Here is a 16,460-nt window from a genome sequence, read left to right as displayed (position 1 = left end):
TTGCAATTTCATATAAATTATTCAAGAGCACCCATGCAAAACATTTCTGTATTAACAATGTTGCAAGGTAAAACAGATCCCAAAACCCCCAATAAAAATAATAAAAGTTAAAAAGCACATTTCAATCTGCATTCACACTCTATAAGTTCTTTCTTCAAAAATGGGTAGCATTTTTTATCATCAATCCTTAGGAATTGTGCTTTGTCATTGAATTGCTAAAAATAGCAAAAACATTCACTGTTCTTCATCATAATATTACTGTTATTGCATAAAGAGTTCTCTTGATTCACTTTGATTCACTTCACTCACTTTGCATCAGGTCCTGGAAGTCTTCCCAGGTTTTTCTGAAATCATTTTGCTCATCATTTCTCATTGCACAATAGTATTCCATTATAGTCATATACCACAACTTATTCAGCTGTTCTCCAATTGATGGTCATCCCCTCAATTTTCAGTTTTTTGCCACCAGAAAAGTATGTGTATAGATAGATATAGATTTCATTTATATATACACATACATATATAATTTTACATGTAAATATAATATATAAAATAATAATATATATGGTTCATTATAAATATGTAATAAATAATATTAAATATGCTAAACCAAGAGAAACAAATTCTCATATTAACAATGTACAAAATTCTATATCTCATTCTATTTTTCCCTTCCTCCCATCCCATTCTCTTTTTCCAAGAAAGCAAGTAATTGTATATAGAGGGTTTACATATGTTATCATATAATACACATTTCCCCATTTGTCATGTTGTGAAATGAGACATACTGCTTCAACTAGAAAAAAGATTCAATACAATTATTGTACATATAAGTCATTTTCCTATTTTCTTTGGGTTATGGGCTTTGTAGAGGTCAGGGAGATAGTAGTCAGTAGCAAAACAGACTATAAGAAGGGGATGAGCTCTGTTCACTTACCCTCACCTAACAGGAACATGTGGGCCAAAGCTGCTTACTTCCCTCCTTACTGGGAAGACTTTAAAGGGTGCAGTTCAAGAGGGGACTCCCCAAGATGGAAGGGTTGTTATGGAGATGGTAAGGGAAGGTGTTAGGAATAGTTAGAGACCTAAATGGACGTTGCCCAGTGTTCATAGCTGCTAATGTCCAGACAAACCTCCTCTGTCCCCTTCTCAAGCCGTTTTTCCCTCAAGATGGAGTAGAGTGTCCTGGTCCACCCTTTAGCCACCTGGCGATATCATTCCCCTTCAAGATCACTATTCCAAAATTCTATTCAATATAATTAATGTTACTGAACAGGATTTTATTTGAGGATAAAGTAAACTTGGGGTTCAAGGTAAAAGAGATATGGAGAATCAAGACAGAGGGTAAGGTTTGGCTACACTATCAAAATATGAATCACTTTCTGGGGTGAGAAGGACTGGATCTCTTCTGAAGTTTTTTAACTCAGTAACTGTTTCAAATGCTCTTAATAACTCATATCCATTAATCTAAATACTAAATAGGGGGGATAACAAGGTAAAAGGATCAAGCTGGATCAAAAAATGTCCCAAGAACCCACTTGCCCTGGACTCTGGGCTCTTTGGCCCAATTAGAGTACTGCTATATCAAATCTCTTCATAGTTGGTGAATGAAGTTGGCTGAGCAAGATTAGCAATTGTTTCTCCAGAAAATCTCTAAATTTGGGGGTTTAGAAGTCCCAGTTTCCCACAGGATCAATCAAGACCCACCACCTTCACCCAACCAAGGTTCAGAATGATGTGTAGAGAGTGGCAGTCAGAAGCCTTCACAGAAATCTCCATCTTTTCTGGCCCCTGTAAAATGGTTCTTCAAGATTCTTTCCTGAGCTTCTTCCAAAAATCTACTTTAGGGATATATGCTCTCTTGCTTCCTTAGCTTAAAACCAACCCATTTGTTATAAGACTTTTTAGGAAAGGCAAGGGAAAAACATAGCAAGAAAAGGATAAACAAGGAATAAATAGGATGGAGGGGAAAAAAAGAGTTCATAATCATAACTGTGAATGTGCCAATAAAATAGAAGCACACAGCAGAATGTATTAAAAACCAGAATCCAAAATATATTGTTGACCAAAAATGCAATTGAAATATAGAAATGCAGAGAAAAATACATGACTAGAGCAGAATTGATTTTGCTTCAACTGAAGTAAAAAAAAAGGCAGGGGCAGCAGTCATCTCATACCACACACAAGAAAAAACAGACACCATTAAAAGATATAAAAAAGGAAATTACTTTTTATTAGAAGGTATCCTGTTTTTGTTTAGTTTTTTTCCTAATTCTTCATGGCTCCATTTGGTATTTTCTTGGCAAAGTCATTGTAATGTTTTGTCATTTCCTTCTCCAGCTCATTTTTATAGATAAAGAACTGAGGCAAATAGGGTTAAGTGACTTGACCAGGGTCACATAACTAGTATGCTTTATCTCTCACTTTATTTTCTACTTATCCTATATATAGTTTGCTCTGTAAATATGCATACATATATATGTATATGCATACATATATATTATATTGTTTTCCTGATTACACTGTAAGTTATTTCAGGGTACAGATTTTCCTTTCCCTTTGTTTTTAAATCTCCAGAATTTAGTAGAATGCCTGACACATAGTAGGGTATTATTAAATACTTATTTAATTAAAATAAATTGAGTACTACTACATTCCAGGCACTCTTCTAAGCTCTGGGGATTCAAAAAAAAGAAAAATATAATCCCTGCTTTAAAAGAGAAATAATCTCATGGGGAAACAGCATGTAAAGAAATATTTTCAAATAGGCAATATAATACTGTTCATCTTTTGTTTCAAAGAGGGCTAATGATATCATAAAGGTAATCTCTTAACTTGCACATGAACTGAATGTAAGTGAGATAAAGTTGCATAAAGTAGTCAGCCATAAAATCATCAGCCTCACTCTCTTTTCAAGAGTCATCAAAAGTCCAGTGACTAGACAAATATCAGGATGACTAGTAATGTCCAGAATGCAGTGGGTGACCCTACCATCTTCAGTTGCTCTCCTTTTAGAGCTGAGCAAGTCTAATCACTCCATATCTTTTGCTTAAGCTGCCTTCATGACTGTTGGAACAAACTTTTCTCATTCTCTCATTCTGTCAAGGCAAGTCTTTATTTTTTTCTTGTAGTCCTCCCTTCAAATAACTGCCTTGTTTGGCCTGATAGTTATCCTCACCCTGGTACAGATAGTCTGCCAAAAGAGTTTCACTGTTGCTGCTCTGGATGCTTCAGCTTCTTGGAGCCAAATGTAAGAGTTGGGTGAGAGGTAGACACTAAAGATGGATGAGCAACCATGAAAAGGGCTCTGAAAGCCCTCACATCCAGCTATGCAAATAGTCCATACACACCTCATTCACCTGATAAAAAAGCTATATAAAAATAAAATTTAAGTTATTGATCCAGGGAAAACAGAATTGAAGGATATTATGAAAGATTTCCTGTAAAATATGGGATTTGAAGAAAACTTTAAGAAAACCAGGAGGCAGAGATGAGGAAGAACAGTCAATCTGTGCATGAGGGATAACCAATGAAAATTCCTAATTGGGAACTTGAATATCTTGTTTGAAACCCAAGGAGACCACTTTCATAATATCAAATTAAATATATATATATATATATACATACATACATATATAATGCCACTAAAGTTTTTACATAATTTTTCATTTCTTTCAAGAATATCATAATTTTAATACATCCAGAACAGTATTATTGATTAAAATTTCCCAATCTCTTTTCCTTTCTTATTTTGTAATTGATTCAATATTAATTATTATGTTGATTTGTTTTGTATCCTAATAGTTTGCTAAATTACTAAATGATTCAGTTACTAAGTTTGTTGATTCTCTGGGATTTTCTAAGTAACTATCATGTCATATAAAACAGGGAAATCTTGTCATTTCTTTGCTAGTGTTTATGCTTCTAAGTTTTATCTTATTGCTCTAAGAATTTTATAACTATCTTAAATAAAGCTTGTAACATCAATACTTTTTCTTTATATTCTTTCAAAAGCTTCTAGTGTTTCTCCATCATATTCAAAAGAATTTCCTTGATTTGGATATCTATCTATCTATCATCTATCTATCTATCTATCTTTTTATCTCTAATTTTTCTATGTCTCTTATTTTAGTTGCATTGACTTGGTGGGCTTTGAAAATACTTCTTTTATTTGGGTATCATTATGTTGAATTATTGTTTGAAAAGCATATTTTAGTTCTTTCTTTATTAAGATCAGATTTTCCTTAATTTTAGGTACTCTACATTTTTCATGATGAATCTTAGCATTCAACACATATTATTTCTCACTTCATAGCAAAGTATTATTGATGTTATTTAATTATTTCTTCCTTCAAGATAACATCTATATAGAATTTCTTTAATTTATAAATTTTATTCATATATTTAGAGATTTTGTTATTTGTGTAGAATCCTAACCTATAGAAAATTTTAATGTGAAGTTAATTTTCAAATTTGCTTTATATAAGTAGATACTTGGTTTTCTATTTTGTTTTGTTAGACAATTATTGATGAAATGGATTTTCTTTTAACTTTTTATTCTGCCAGGTTTCCACTAAAGATTTGTCATCAAGAAAGTGATCTAATACAATATCATACAATCTATGCTTTATCTTGCATTTCAGGACCTGTACCGCAATATTTGTGTGAATTTTGAAAACTGCTTCTCCTCATGAGTCTCTTGTAAAAGTGAAAGTTGATTTAGATGATCTCTAAAATCCTTTCTCTCTCCAAATCCAATAATACTATGGACTAGATGAGAAAAGGAGACTATTCAGGATACTATTGCACTGAACTATGAATTGCACTGAGCTAGAATGATGACAACCTAACCAAAGGAATGAATGAATAGAAGAAATATTTTGGGAGAAAAATTAAGAGACAAATATTAAATTAATATTTGGATTAAGGTGAAAGGGAACTATGAGTCAAAGATAATTATAAGATTTTTATTCTTAAAGGGAAATCATTTACTCTTAAGAAGTAAGATTCTATAACAGATATTAATAGTACCTAGAGATGTGGTATTATATATAAATATATATGTATATAATATATATAAAACCCTTACCTTCCACCTTAGAATCAATACTATGCTGCATTGATTCCAAGGCAGAAGAATGGTAAGGGTTAGGCAATGGGGGTTAAGTGAGTAACCCAGGGTCACACAGATGGGAAGTGTCTGAAGCCAGATTTGAGATGTGAGATAATATTGGAATGTATTATCATCATATAAAATATAAAACAAAAGCATGATGTATGACATTAGGAGACATAGTGTGAGAGAGAGAGAGAACTGCACTCTTGGGCAATACATAGGAGATAGAATAATTTTAAATCTAATTTTCCAATATCTTATATTACATTTTTACATACTTTTCCTTTTTGTTAAACTTTGGTTACTACTAAAAGAAAAGATTATACTGTTTATGAAACTATTCATACTGAATTATATGCTTGGAACTAAGACATTTTCTCTAATAATGTTTTTAAAAGAAATTATCTCTTTATAATGTTATACAAATGATATCACCTTTAGTAGGTTTATTTAAAAATTAATTATAAGTTGGACCATTGAGACAAAAACATATACAGGATTATAAATTGAACTGTTTAAACAAAACATGCATATCAAAATAATGCCACACATTTTATCCTTCTTTTCCAGGATATCAAGAAAATTAGGGCTAAGGGTAAAAATATTGAATATCTTAATGATAATTGTTAAATTCTATGATTGAATTAAAATGTTAATTTCTGAATTACATGATACCTAAATAAGTTTAGATTAGTGATGGCAAACCTATAGAATACGTGCCAAAGATAGCATACAGAGCTCTGTCTGTGAGCATTCAGCCCCTTTCCCTCCCTATCTCTCACTCCCCAGAGTTCATTATTAGAGGAGCAGAGGGACTCTGGAGAGCTATTCCCTTTTCCCCTCTACACCGTGCCTGATGACATTTTTCCACATCTACTGCCCCTCTGCCCAGCAGCCCAATGGGAGCACTTCCTCCCTTCCCAGTATGGGGTAAGGGTGGGGCAGGGCATACCCACTAATTATGTGGGGGCAGGCACAGTAATCAATCTTGGGGGGGGTGGTTAAAAGGTTCACCATCACTGGTTTAGATGAAATATTAGAGTATACCATAAGTTCATTTTGAGTAAGAAATGCTTAGTAGGCAAACAAAAAAATATTAATACTATCAATCTATATAATGAAAAATAGAGTGTCCCAATCTGAAGACTATTAGTTATAATGTATCATTCTCAAGTCATTTTGTTGTATTGTATGTAGATCTGGGCACTGCATTTTAGAAGTGACATCAATGATATACAAAGCATGTCCAGAAAAGCAGAACCCAATGAGTGGCAAGACACAAAAATGCAGAATTACAGAGCCAAAGAATTTGGAGGGATATAAGAAACCATCTTCTTTAAAACATATATAATCAAAAGTCATTTCTGTAACATCAAATATAAATGCTCATTCTGTCTGTTTTAAGATTTCCAGAGATGGAGGTCATTGCTCCTAATTTTACTTTTAAATATTCCTAAAAATGAGCTAAAATCTGTTTCACCTAAATTATCTATTGTAATTTTGACCTTTGCATTCACAAATTTGAAAACAGTTATCATAATTCTCCTTATTCTTCTCTATGAGCCAATTATCCCCAGATCTTTCAATTGATCATTCAATTGTGTTTCATCCCTTGTTACAAAATGAACAGTTGCAATTGACTGGTGATATTTAGTGTCAAGAAGAGAAAACTTGGCGTGTGTGTGTGTGTGTGTGTGTGTGTGTGTGTGTGTGTGTGTTGGGAGGTTTGTAACCATCTTCAGATAATAGAAACATTGTCATTTATTTAATCTTGACCAGTTTTGTTTCCTATGGCGGGGGAACAACATTTCCTTTTTACTATATGTTCTGAGACCAAAAGTGATAGCTGCTTTCAGTCCTTGGGGAGCCTGGCTGTTGTTAAAAAGAGGGGTTAAGCTCCTTGTAGCCATACTGTTCACCTCATTAAATGATGACATTAATGCATCAGGTACAAATTATTCTGTATTTAGATTTAGGCTCATATTTTTGTTTCTATAAAAGATAGATGTTAAAAATATCTCATGCACACAATCAATCAAATATGGGATGGATAATTATTTCCTCAACACAGAAGAAAGGCTAAACCCAGAATACTCAAAAGAGTAAAACTGAAAGAAAATAAACTTAAGATTTAATAATTTAATATATAACTTCTGTTGATATCTGCTGGTAGTGTCTTCAGAACAATTTTCTAGACCTCTAATTAGACATTTTATATTTCACCTTGATTCTTTAATGTCCAAATAAGATCATATGCTTTAGAAGCAATGTGTTTAAACAGTTTTATGGAATGTTATAGGACAAAAACTTTCCACACTTTTCTTTTGGGAAGTCGCTCTAGACAATGCAGAAATTGCAACCAAAAAGGGAAGCCTGAGGGTGAGGTCACTCTCCTTTGAACATTTGCTGAGAAATCACTTTTGATGGTTTTTATATCCAGTAAGGGAGTTAATTTGTCTTTAAGTGAAAATTTTTTAGCCTTGAATCAAACATGGCTATTATCAGGGCAAAAATTTGCCTCAGTAAGGGCAACCCTTAGTGTACCTTTGTAGTTTGTAGACATTAATTAGATATTTCATTTGGTCATAGAAATATTACTAAGGGGCAAAAATTTCAGAGACAGATTTTGGTTCAGTTGAATAGTAACTTCTCTAGTGAGTTATTTGAAAATAAAATTGACTGCCTTGAAGGACTAAGATTTTCTTGACTTTTAATTTCTTCTAGTTGAGGCTAGCTAATTACTTGTTGAGAGACAAGGTAGATAGACTTCATAAAATATTTTCATACTCTACTAAATAACCTCTGAAATCTCTTTCAATTCAATTCATTTCAACAAATACTTTCTTACTTTGCTAAAATAGTGATATGCAAATCCTAGATGTTCCTGAATTCCTTACTTTAACACTGCAGAAGAGAATAAGTACCATATGACTAAATTACTTTCATCCTCAACAATACATAGTAAGTACATTAAAACAAGGTTCTTTGAAGTTTTAGGAGGAAGGATCATTACCAATTAAGAGTTGGGAATGAGAAGTAAGAGAAATCAAGGAAAGCTCTCTGAATGAGGTACTGCTGTATAGTTCTAAAATTCACCTTAATTCCCCAAATCAATTAGAAATAAAAACTGGAATATAGCATGTTATATGAAAGGGGGGGGGGAGAATACTAGATTTGATTACAAAGTACCTGGTTATGCATTCCAGCTCTGTTATTATATATATATATATATATGGCTTTGGCAAATAGCAACTTTTTCATGTATCAATTTGGATTAAATGATCTCTAATGCTTTTTCTGGCATTAAATAGAAGATTTATTTAAATAATATGTCTAGAGACAACTGGATAGAATCAAGAATAGTATTTCTATAAAGCAGTACCTCACTACACCTACACCTATATTTTTCAAATCATTTATTCTAAATTAAAATAATATACTCATTCAATGCATAATAATGGTGAAAGTTATTGATCTTTTATTAGTCTTCAAAAGTATTCATACCTTGACCTGGGAATCTTACTGTGTCCAAATCGTTATTCTTTATTTTTGTTGTTAATCACTTTCAGGCTTATGTGTCATGTTAAGCACTTTCAAAGTTTTGATCACTGTACATTTTACATTTATTCTATATTCATCCCACTGGAGAATTCTTCAACTAGTGTTTTAGTTAGCAATATCATAATAGATTTTTGAAGAAGTGCCTCTTTCTTTTGGTACAAGAAGGAACCAGTTAATTCACCTCACAGCTGGAAGAAAGAAGAGAAGGGCTTTGCTTTTATTCATCTCATTTTTCTAGAACCATTAAAGCTCTATCTGTCCTACTTGTAGGATGATTTTTATTAAAGACTGTGGTATATTTCACTTTAAAAAGTTCTTCTTGGTTTGACACTATAGCACAGCAGTACCTATATAATTAGCGTAATTATGCCCCAAGCTGCTTTTCTTATCCACAGTACCAGAATGAGATGCACATATGTTTTTGGATTAGAGAATAAACTAAGCCCAGTTAGAATAAGGACAGGGAAGGTGGTTTGTACTTTCTCTTCTCCAGAAAAATAGATATAATACCAATTAAATCTCCATTAATTTGCTACTCTTTTTCATGTTTTAAGTAAAATTTTTACCATTTCTTTTCAACCAAGTAAAACAGCTATTTTGATCCTTCTTAAGCAATGAGAATAAATAATGCATTTTTCCTTTAGTTCATATTAGGGTTAGATGTGACATATTTTTAAACTTAATTAAGATCATGTTGGCTGTAGTGAATTTCAGAGACAATTGAAATGAATATTGTTGATGAGTTTTCTTTTATAGCAATTCCTACTCACAGTCATGTTATTCATGTTATTATATTTGGGGGGATGACAATACCTTTATACATCACCATTTTAGAGGTTATAGCTCAGCATTAAGAAACTCTTTCTTTTTTGGCTCAGGTATTCTATTGTTGGCTGCAGTTTATTCAGCATTGATGACAATGGTACCATCATTATAACTGAACCGCTAGACCGGGAGATAGATGCGTGGCACAATCTAACTGTTACAGCCACTGAAAAAAGTGAGTAAAATTTAGGAACACCATGTACTTTTTATACTGCATGGAGGTATTTTTATTATCAACACAGTGTCCCTTCCTGGAAAGAGAGAATGCATATTTCCCAAGCATTGTATTTTTGTAGTTACTTGTTATTACAAGGCTTTCTTTGAACCATTAGCTTACTGAAAAAAGAATGTAGATGAACTCCAAGTCTTGACATTCTTTCATAAAAGATATTCAAACTGGAAAGGTAAAAGATGAGGAATTATAATGGAAGAGAAGTTGTAACACTAAAGAAATCTGAATTATTTTCCTGATATAAGATCTTAAATTAAATGAGACCCCTGTTAGTTTCACAGCAGCTTTCTTGACTAGTGAAGAATAAGACAATCTATTTTTAATACCAATCAGAAGTGTGCTATGCCAATTAATTGGTGATGTTACATATAGATCAACAAGTCTAGTCTCCTAATAAAGTTAAATCAAGAAGCCTTTACTGTATGAATTTCACCAATTGGTTTCTTCTGAAAGTCAAATGCTAATTGCTTTTGTTCATATATCCTATTCCTGTGAAAATTTGGTATAGGAGATTTTCTTGCATATTTAGATCAATTATTCAGTAAATTTTTAACTTAAATTAAGTTAAATTTAGACAATTAAAAATAATTTTTATCAGAGAAAAGGAAACAGAAATAATTTAAATAATACCCTGGTGCTAAATAACCTTACAAAGTCCACCCGTGTTGAAGTAGTATTACTTATGTAAGTTATTATAATTAATAAATACAGAGTAATCAACATGATTTCAAAAATATATTAATGAATACTTGATTCCACTTGTTAAATGTTTGCAGTGAAGCCCTAGTTCAATTTCCAGTTAAAAACACACACACACAAATAAGCTATAAGTGGTTAATCTTATTCTTCTTTGAGATTCAGCTTCAAATACTTTTCATAGGCCAAACTTTACCTATTATAAAAATTCTAATATAATCTAGTTAATTGACTAGCTGATTTGATGATATCTAGAATGATCAAATAATAAACGTTTGAAGGACCAACATTTCTTCAAACTAATTTTACATATAACACCCAATAATCTTTCTTTCTGGAATTTTATAAAAGCTTTTAAATTTAAAAATGCTTTATTTCTCAACTTATTGAAAAGTTGGTAAGTATTATGGTAAAAATCTTTGGCATATTTTTATCTTGCATTGAATACTGTTATGGGAACACTGCAGGATGATTTTGGTCTGTCTTCTGATTTTTGTGTTTAACTAAACAATAAAGGATGTGAGAACAAATGTTACAATGGAATAAATGTCTCCTGCAGCAACTGAAATGCCAAGGCTTTCAATGTCAAGAAATACAAAGATATTTATTATAAAAGCAGAGAGCCTTTTTTCTTTTGGTATATCTGTGACCAAATTCATTATTTATAAAGTCATTTTTATACCAATTGGGAAAGAATTAGAGAGAGTTCAAGAAAAGTTTGGGCATCTCTGAAAATGAAATTCTAAAAAAATGACAATATTTGACATATCTTGAAGTAATAATACTAAAAATATTTTTCCACATTTTTAATAATGTTATTTGTCTTTTACTCCAGGAAAAAGAATAAATGCCATATGCCCATTTTATGAGCACATCATCCTTATTTCTCAAGTATTGATTTAAGGATACAACAAATAATTGTCAAGTTTATTGCTTTAAAAGCCATTTTTTTGGTGTGTTGGATTAAAATTATTTCACCTTCCGTATAAAAGCTCACATTTCTGACATTACATAATTAATTAGTGAATATTTTTTATATTTTTCATGTTAACTAGAAAACTGATTTGTATATAGGGGAAAATCCATTATGTGAAATGGAGAAAGATATCTAGGGAAAATTTTTGTAGACTGTAGCAAGGATAAACTCAAAACAAATGTTCATTTCTATAGGGTGTCTGCTACTCTTAACTAGAAAAGTGATAAATGAAATTAGCCAGATGGATATGAACTATTTCATTAAAAATATTATATCAAGGACTATTTATGTTCCATCATACATCATAGGTTATGTAACATCACTAATAACTGATATTAAAAATAAGGTGTTTCCTATAGACTTACATTGAAATGACTGAATTAAAAGAGCAGAACATGTGCTTTTTACTTCTGCTTAATATTGCCTATGCTTAACACATGACAGAATCAAATAAAATTCTTAGAAACTCAAAACTACAAAAACTATGGCATTTTAATTACTTAATCAATTTCTCTATGAAAAAACTTAACAGTTACACGACTAGCTGAAGCTCTCAAAGCCTATAATATCAGAAAGTGATATCAAATATATTTTGATTTAATAAAAGGTTGAGTGTCTTTGCATGAAAAACATTGCCTCTGCTAATGTGATTCATAGTCATGGAGTAGTAGACCATCTGGCCCATAGCAATATAGATGCAAAGGTCTCCATTATCGTATAAGCACTTTGAGAAGGCTGACATTCTAAATGTATTTTTATATCCTCAAAGATTATCTATAACATAGAAACAAGCATAAGGCATATTCTAAGTAGCTAAGGGCCACAACAGATAATGTACTGGGCTTGGAGTCAAAAAGATGTGATATTAAATCTGGTCTCTGACACTTTTTTAGCTGTGTGATCCTGGGCAAATAACTTAATCCTGTTGACCTCAGTTTCCTCATCTGTAAAATGAGTTAGGGAAGGAAACCACAAACCACTCCAGTATCTTTGCCAATAAAACTGCAAAGGACGTCGCAAAGAATTGGGTACTAAAACATCCAACAACAAAACAATAAAGTTTTTTTAACTCAATTCAATTGATATGATGCTTGTGTTTCAATTAAATTTTATTTGTCTATTAGTGTTTCAAGAGGAAGTAGGATTGATATTAACAGGTAGTGTGCATTAAAAGTCTTTATAGTAAAGTTGGGTTTTTTTTTTGCCTGAATTATAATAATACATGAATAACAGAATAACAGAATAAATCTATTTTCATATTTCCTCAATTTTTTCATCCTTTTAATTTTGTTTTATAGATTCTTTCTGCCTTGTAAAGTCATTCACTTCTAATTGTTCCATCCTAATTTTTAAAGACGGAAATTCATCCCTGACTTTTTGATCCTCCTTTTCCTTTTGTTCTATTTTTCTTTGTAGATCATCATTGTTTTTACCTTTTACTTTCTTTGCCTCATTTTAGAGCTGGTAGATTCTGGCTTTTTAGACACTATTTTCTTGTTTTAGATCATGTGCCCCTTTTTCCAGATGACCTATTTTGCTTCTTAAGTTCTTTTCCCAATTTTCTTCAACCTCTCTTAATTTTTTTTTTCTGAATTGTGGTTTGAGTTCTTCCAAAGCCTAGGTCCCATTCGCTGGAGTTCCTGAGTTTTTGCTTGGTGTTTCTTGCTCCTCCTCTTCTTCCATTTGTTCATTACCTGAATAGAAGCTGTCGATTGTAATTTCTTTTTTATTTTTTTGTTGCTTACTCATATTTTTCACTTCTTTCCTCTTCCTTATTGGCTATATTCTTGCCTCTCTATTTATTTACTGGATCTCTGAGTTTGGGCTTTTCTGCCCTGAAGGTAATGATTCTCAGCTGTGCTGATTAACTGGATTAGGATGAAGCTGACCTTTTTTATTAATGTACCCTGAGGCCAGATCTTCCCCAGCTGCCAGCAGAGGCTGAAGATAGTTACCTTCCTTCTCCTCTCTACTCCTTTCAACCAGCCATATCCCTGCCAGCTTTCAGGTCAGAGTCCTGAGCTTCCCATGGTGGTCCCAAGGTACTCCATCACAGTTGCAGCCTTTGCCCTGGGATCCCAGTCAGCTGCATTCTTCCTGAGGATCTTAGCTCAGTAGGTGGAGGAGGGGTGTTGGATCTTTCCCTTATTCCCAAGAATTAGACTTTATCTCTCTATGTACCTTTCAGATTGGATCTAGTAGGAGAGACCTGTGGCTCCATCTTGTTTAGTTTGGCTTTCTATCTATTTTGTAGACTTTTTCTGGTTGTTTATTAGCTCTGTGAGACTGAGACTGAGCTTTTCTGCCCTCAGGAGGCTTCTTCTCTGCACTATTGATAAAGTGGAATAAGCCAGTTGAGCTGATCTACAGAGCTGAATGTGCCCTGAGGCCAAAACTTCCAAAGGCAGAGGCCCAAAATAGAGGTGTGATAGCTGAAGGCTGCAACTAGTCTACCCTCTTCTCTGCTTCTCTCCTCTAGCTGCCTCCTTGCCAACTGTAGTTGGAGCCCTGAGCTTCACCTAGTTGTGGTAGCAAAGCACTTTGTCCTGGTTGGAATCTCACCTTGAGATCTCACTGAATGCCCCAGTCTCAGCACAGTAGGTGGGGAGGAACCCTATGACCTTCCTTCTTTTTCTTCCTTAAACTAGAGAATTCAACCTTCTTTGTGTATCTTTTAAGTTGATTTGAGCAAGAGGATCCTGTAGCTCTGTCTTATTGTTGGATTTTGTTTTCTGTCCCCCTTGAAGCACTTTGGTTTTGATTGGTATGGAAGAATTTTCACAGAGGAATCAACTTTTGCTACTTCTAAGCTACTATATCTTGACTCCTCCTCCCTATAAATCTGTTTTCAAAAAAGCTTTAGTGTATGTTAATTATGTGTAAAATTTTTTGGACAGTGAAGCTAGAATACTTTATATCACAATAATTATTCATTTTTATGAGAAAAAGAAAGGAAAATAAAGTAATTTTTAAAATCCCAGCAGATTAAATTAAAACTAAGCTTAATAAATATTCATATGTATTCATATGACATTAATTCTTCAAGTTATTTCTAATTTATATGCCATTTAGTTAATAAACATTTATTAAGCACCTACTATATGCCATAAAAGAAAAATAAATCCTGAGGAAAAATTTTCTAAGCCAACCTGACATTTATTGTTAGGTCAATAAATCATAACATCAGGATCAAACACATGGCAGCATGTACTAAGACACTGAGGTCTGAACCACTCAAGCTTTTATAGTCTTAGTGAAAGTAAGATTACACAAACTCCCTTCACAAAGAAAGGAATCAGCTGAATTTTTCTTCTTCAGGGAGGCAAACAGAATTTCATCTTTTAAAAGGTTTCCTTCTTCAAAAAAGTAAAAGTTTTTTTTTCTTTTTTGACTGATTATGTCATCTGTGTTTTATATATGGAAATAGCCAAGGTGACTGCAGTTTCAAAGCCAACAGAGATGTCATAAATCTGGACATATTCCAGGACACAGAAGATATGCATGCAACTCACCTTGGAAAAAGTATTTTGCAAGGCATTTCAAGGGTTTTTCCTTATTATTTTAATCACAATATGATTATTGATTACTGGTATTTATACATAATTATTCAATCTACTATTGGAATTCTTTTTATTTACTATTAAATTTACAATTTATCATTAAAATACTGATTATCTAGAAGGATTACATGGAGAGGACATAGTTCCAAAAAAAAGATTAAAACAATAAATATAAGCTGATTAAAGTTGTTTAATAGGGTTATATTTTGTAATTCCTTCCTTTGCCTCACCTTTGTACCCAGTCCAAAGAATGGGCTGATACAATCTAAATGCATAGAGGATGTTTGTCTCAGAAGGTATCAAGGGTGGGGGTTGTCAGTTAATACTGATGCAGGAGCATAAGCTAAATGGTGTTAATTCATTCCTTTACAAAAGCTGCTATGCAGTTAAGAATAAGGGGAAGGGCACATAGTGGAAGCAAAGGGATTTTCCTGCCTATAGTTTGCCTGAAAAAATTTTTTCACTATGGGGGTACAATGTTCTATGCTGTCTCTGGGGTACAATGTCCCACAAAGTCCCATGCTGTCTCCCCACTTCTCCTCCAAATGTCTAAGGGAAGAGGGTCGATGGTTTCCATCTTCTGTAGCTTCTTCAAGCTGAGAAGGGGCATAGAATCTCTTAGAGGGGAGGACAGGAGGAGGAGCTGTGGGCACAGGGTCTTCAGAGGCACTTCTGCAGCGAATGCCAGGGTCCTGAAGGCTCGGAGATCAGAGACTGTTTCCCCAGACTGACAGACAGGTCACAAGGGGGAGCATCCCTCCCTAAGGCAGAAGTATAGAACCTAGGACTAGGGCAAAAACTAGAACACCAGATACAAAGAAAGAAAATTAGCACAATAGAAACTGATACTAAACATTAACATTTGGGTATCTTAGCCAACAGATTTTACCCCCAGAAATCATCCTCTGACAGGAATTAAACCTTTTAGGAAATTTGATCCCTAAGTTGTTTGCAGAGTTGGCATGTGATGTTTCTGTTAAAAAAAATATCCTTTTGTAAGGCCCACATTAGTATGGCATCTATAACTACTTGAATAGCCACACTTTACAGATAAATTTCTTTATCCCAGATTCTGGAGGAAATCCAGAAAGCCCTGGGTTATTTCTAGGTCAAGATCTGAACTTCAGCTGTGGTAAATTAAGGCTTCAAGCTACAAGTCGTCTATCACTAAACTTCACCTACTTCTCAAAGTGTGTTCCCTAACAATTTGATAGTTTTCCAATTATTAATCTAATAGGTTATTTGGGGAGATGGAAACATTAATTTACAATTTGCATTAAGTGCTGATTATGGGAACTTGCTCCAAAAAGGGAAGGCAGATAGGAAAGCATTTCCTCACGTCCCAAGGGACACATAGTGAGGGGCTCCATGTGTAGGCCAAAGCTGTCACTGGCTCATGCCATCCTTGTGTCACTCAAGCATTAGTAGCCTAGATGGTCAGAAGAGGTCCAGTCTAAGTTGAGCCCTAGAATTGCCTCTCTAACCATCACAGAA

General features: G+C 33.3%; 1 protein-coding gene across 1 annotated transcript in view; it reads left to right on the top strand.

The window, feature by feature from the left end:
• Positions 1 to 16,460, top strand: part of CDH19 (cadherin 19) — a 94,291-nt gene that overhangs the window by 33,832 nt on the left and 43,999 nt on the right. Inside the window, exon 7 of the mRNA XM_044658088.1 lies at positions 9,556 to 9,677. Coding sequence (XP_044514023.1) covers positions 9,556 to 9,677 — 122 coding nt within the window. The remainder of the gene's footprint in view (positions 1 to 9,555; positions 9,678 to 16,460) is intronic.

The sequence above is a fragment of the Gracilinanus agilis genome, chromosome 1 (genome assembly GCF_016433145.1).
Source record: "Gracilinanus agilis isolate LMUSP501 chromosome 1, AgileGrace, whole genome shotgun sequence".
Taxonomy (NCBI): domain Eukaryota; kingdom Metazoa; phylum Chordata; class Mammalia; order Didelphimorphia; family Didelphidae; genus Gracilinanus; species Gracilinanus agilis.
This window is presented reverse-complemented; position numbering and strand designations above follow the sequence as displayed.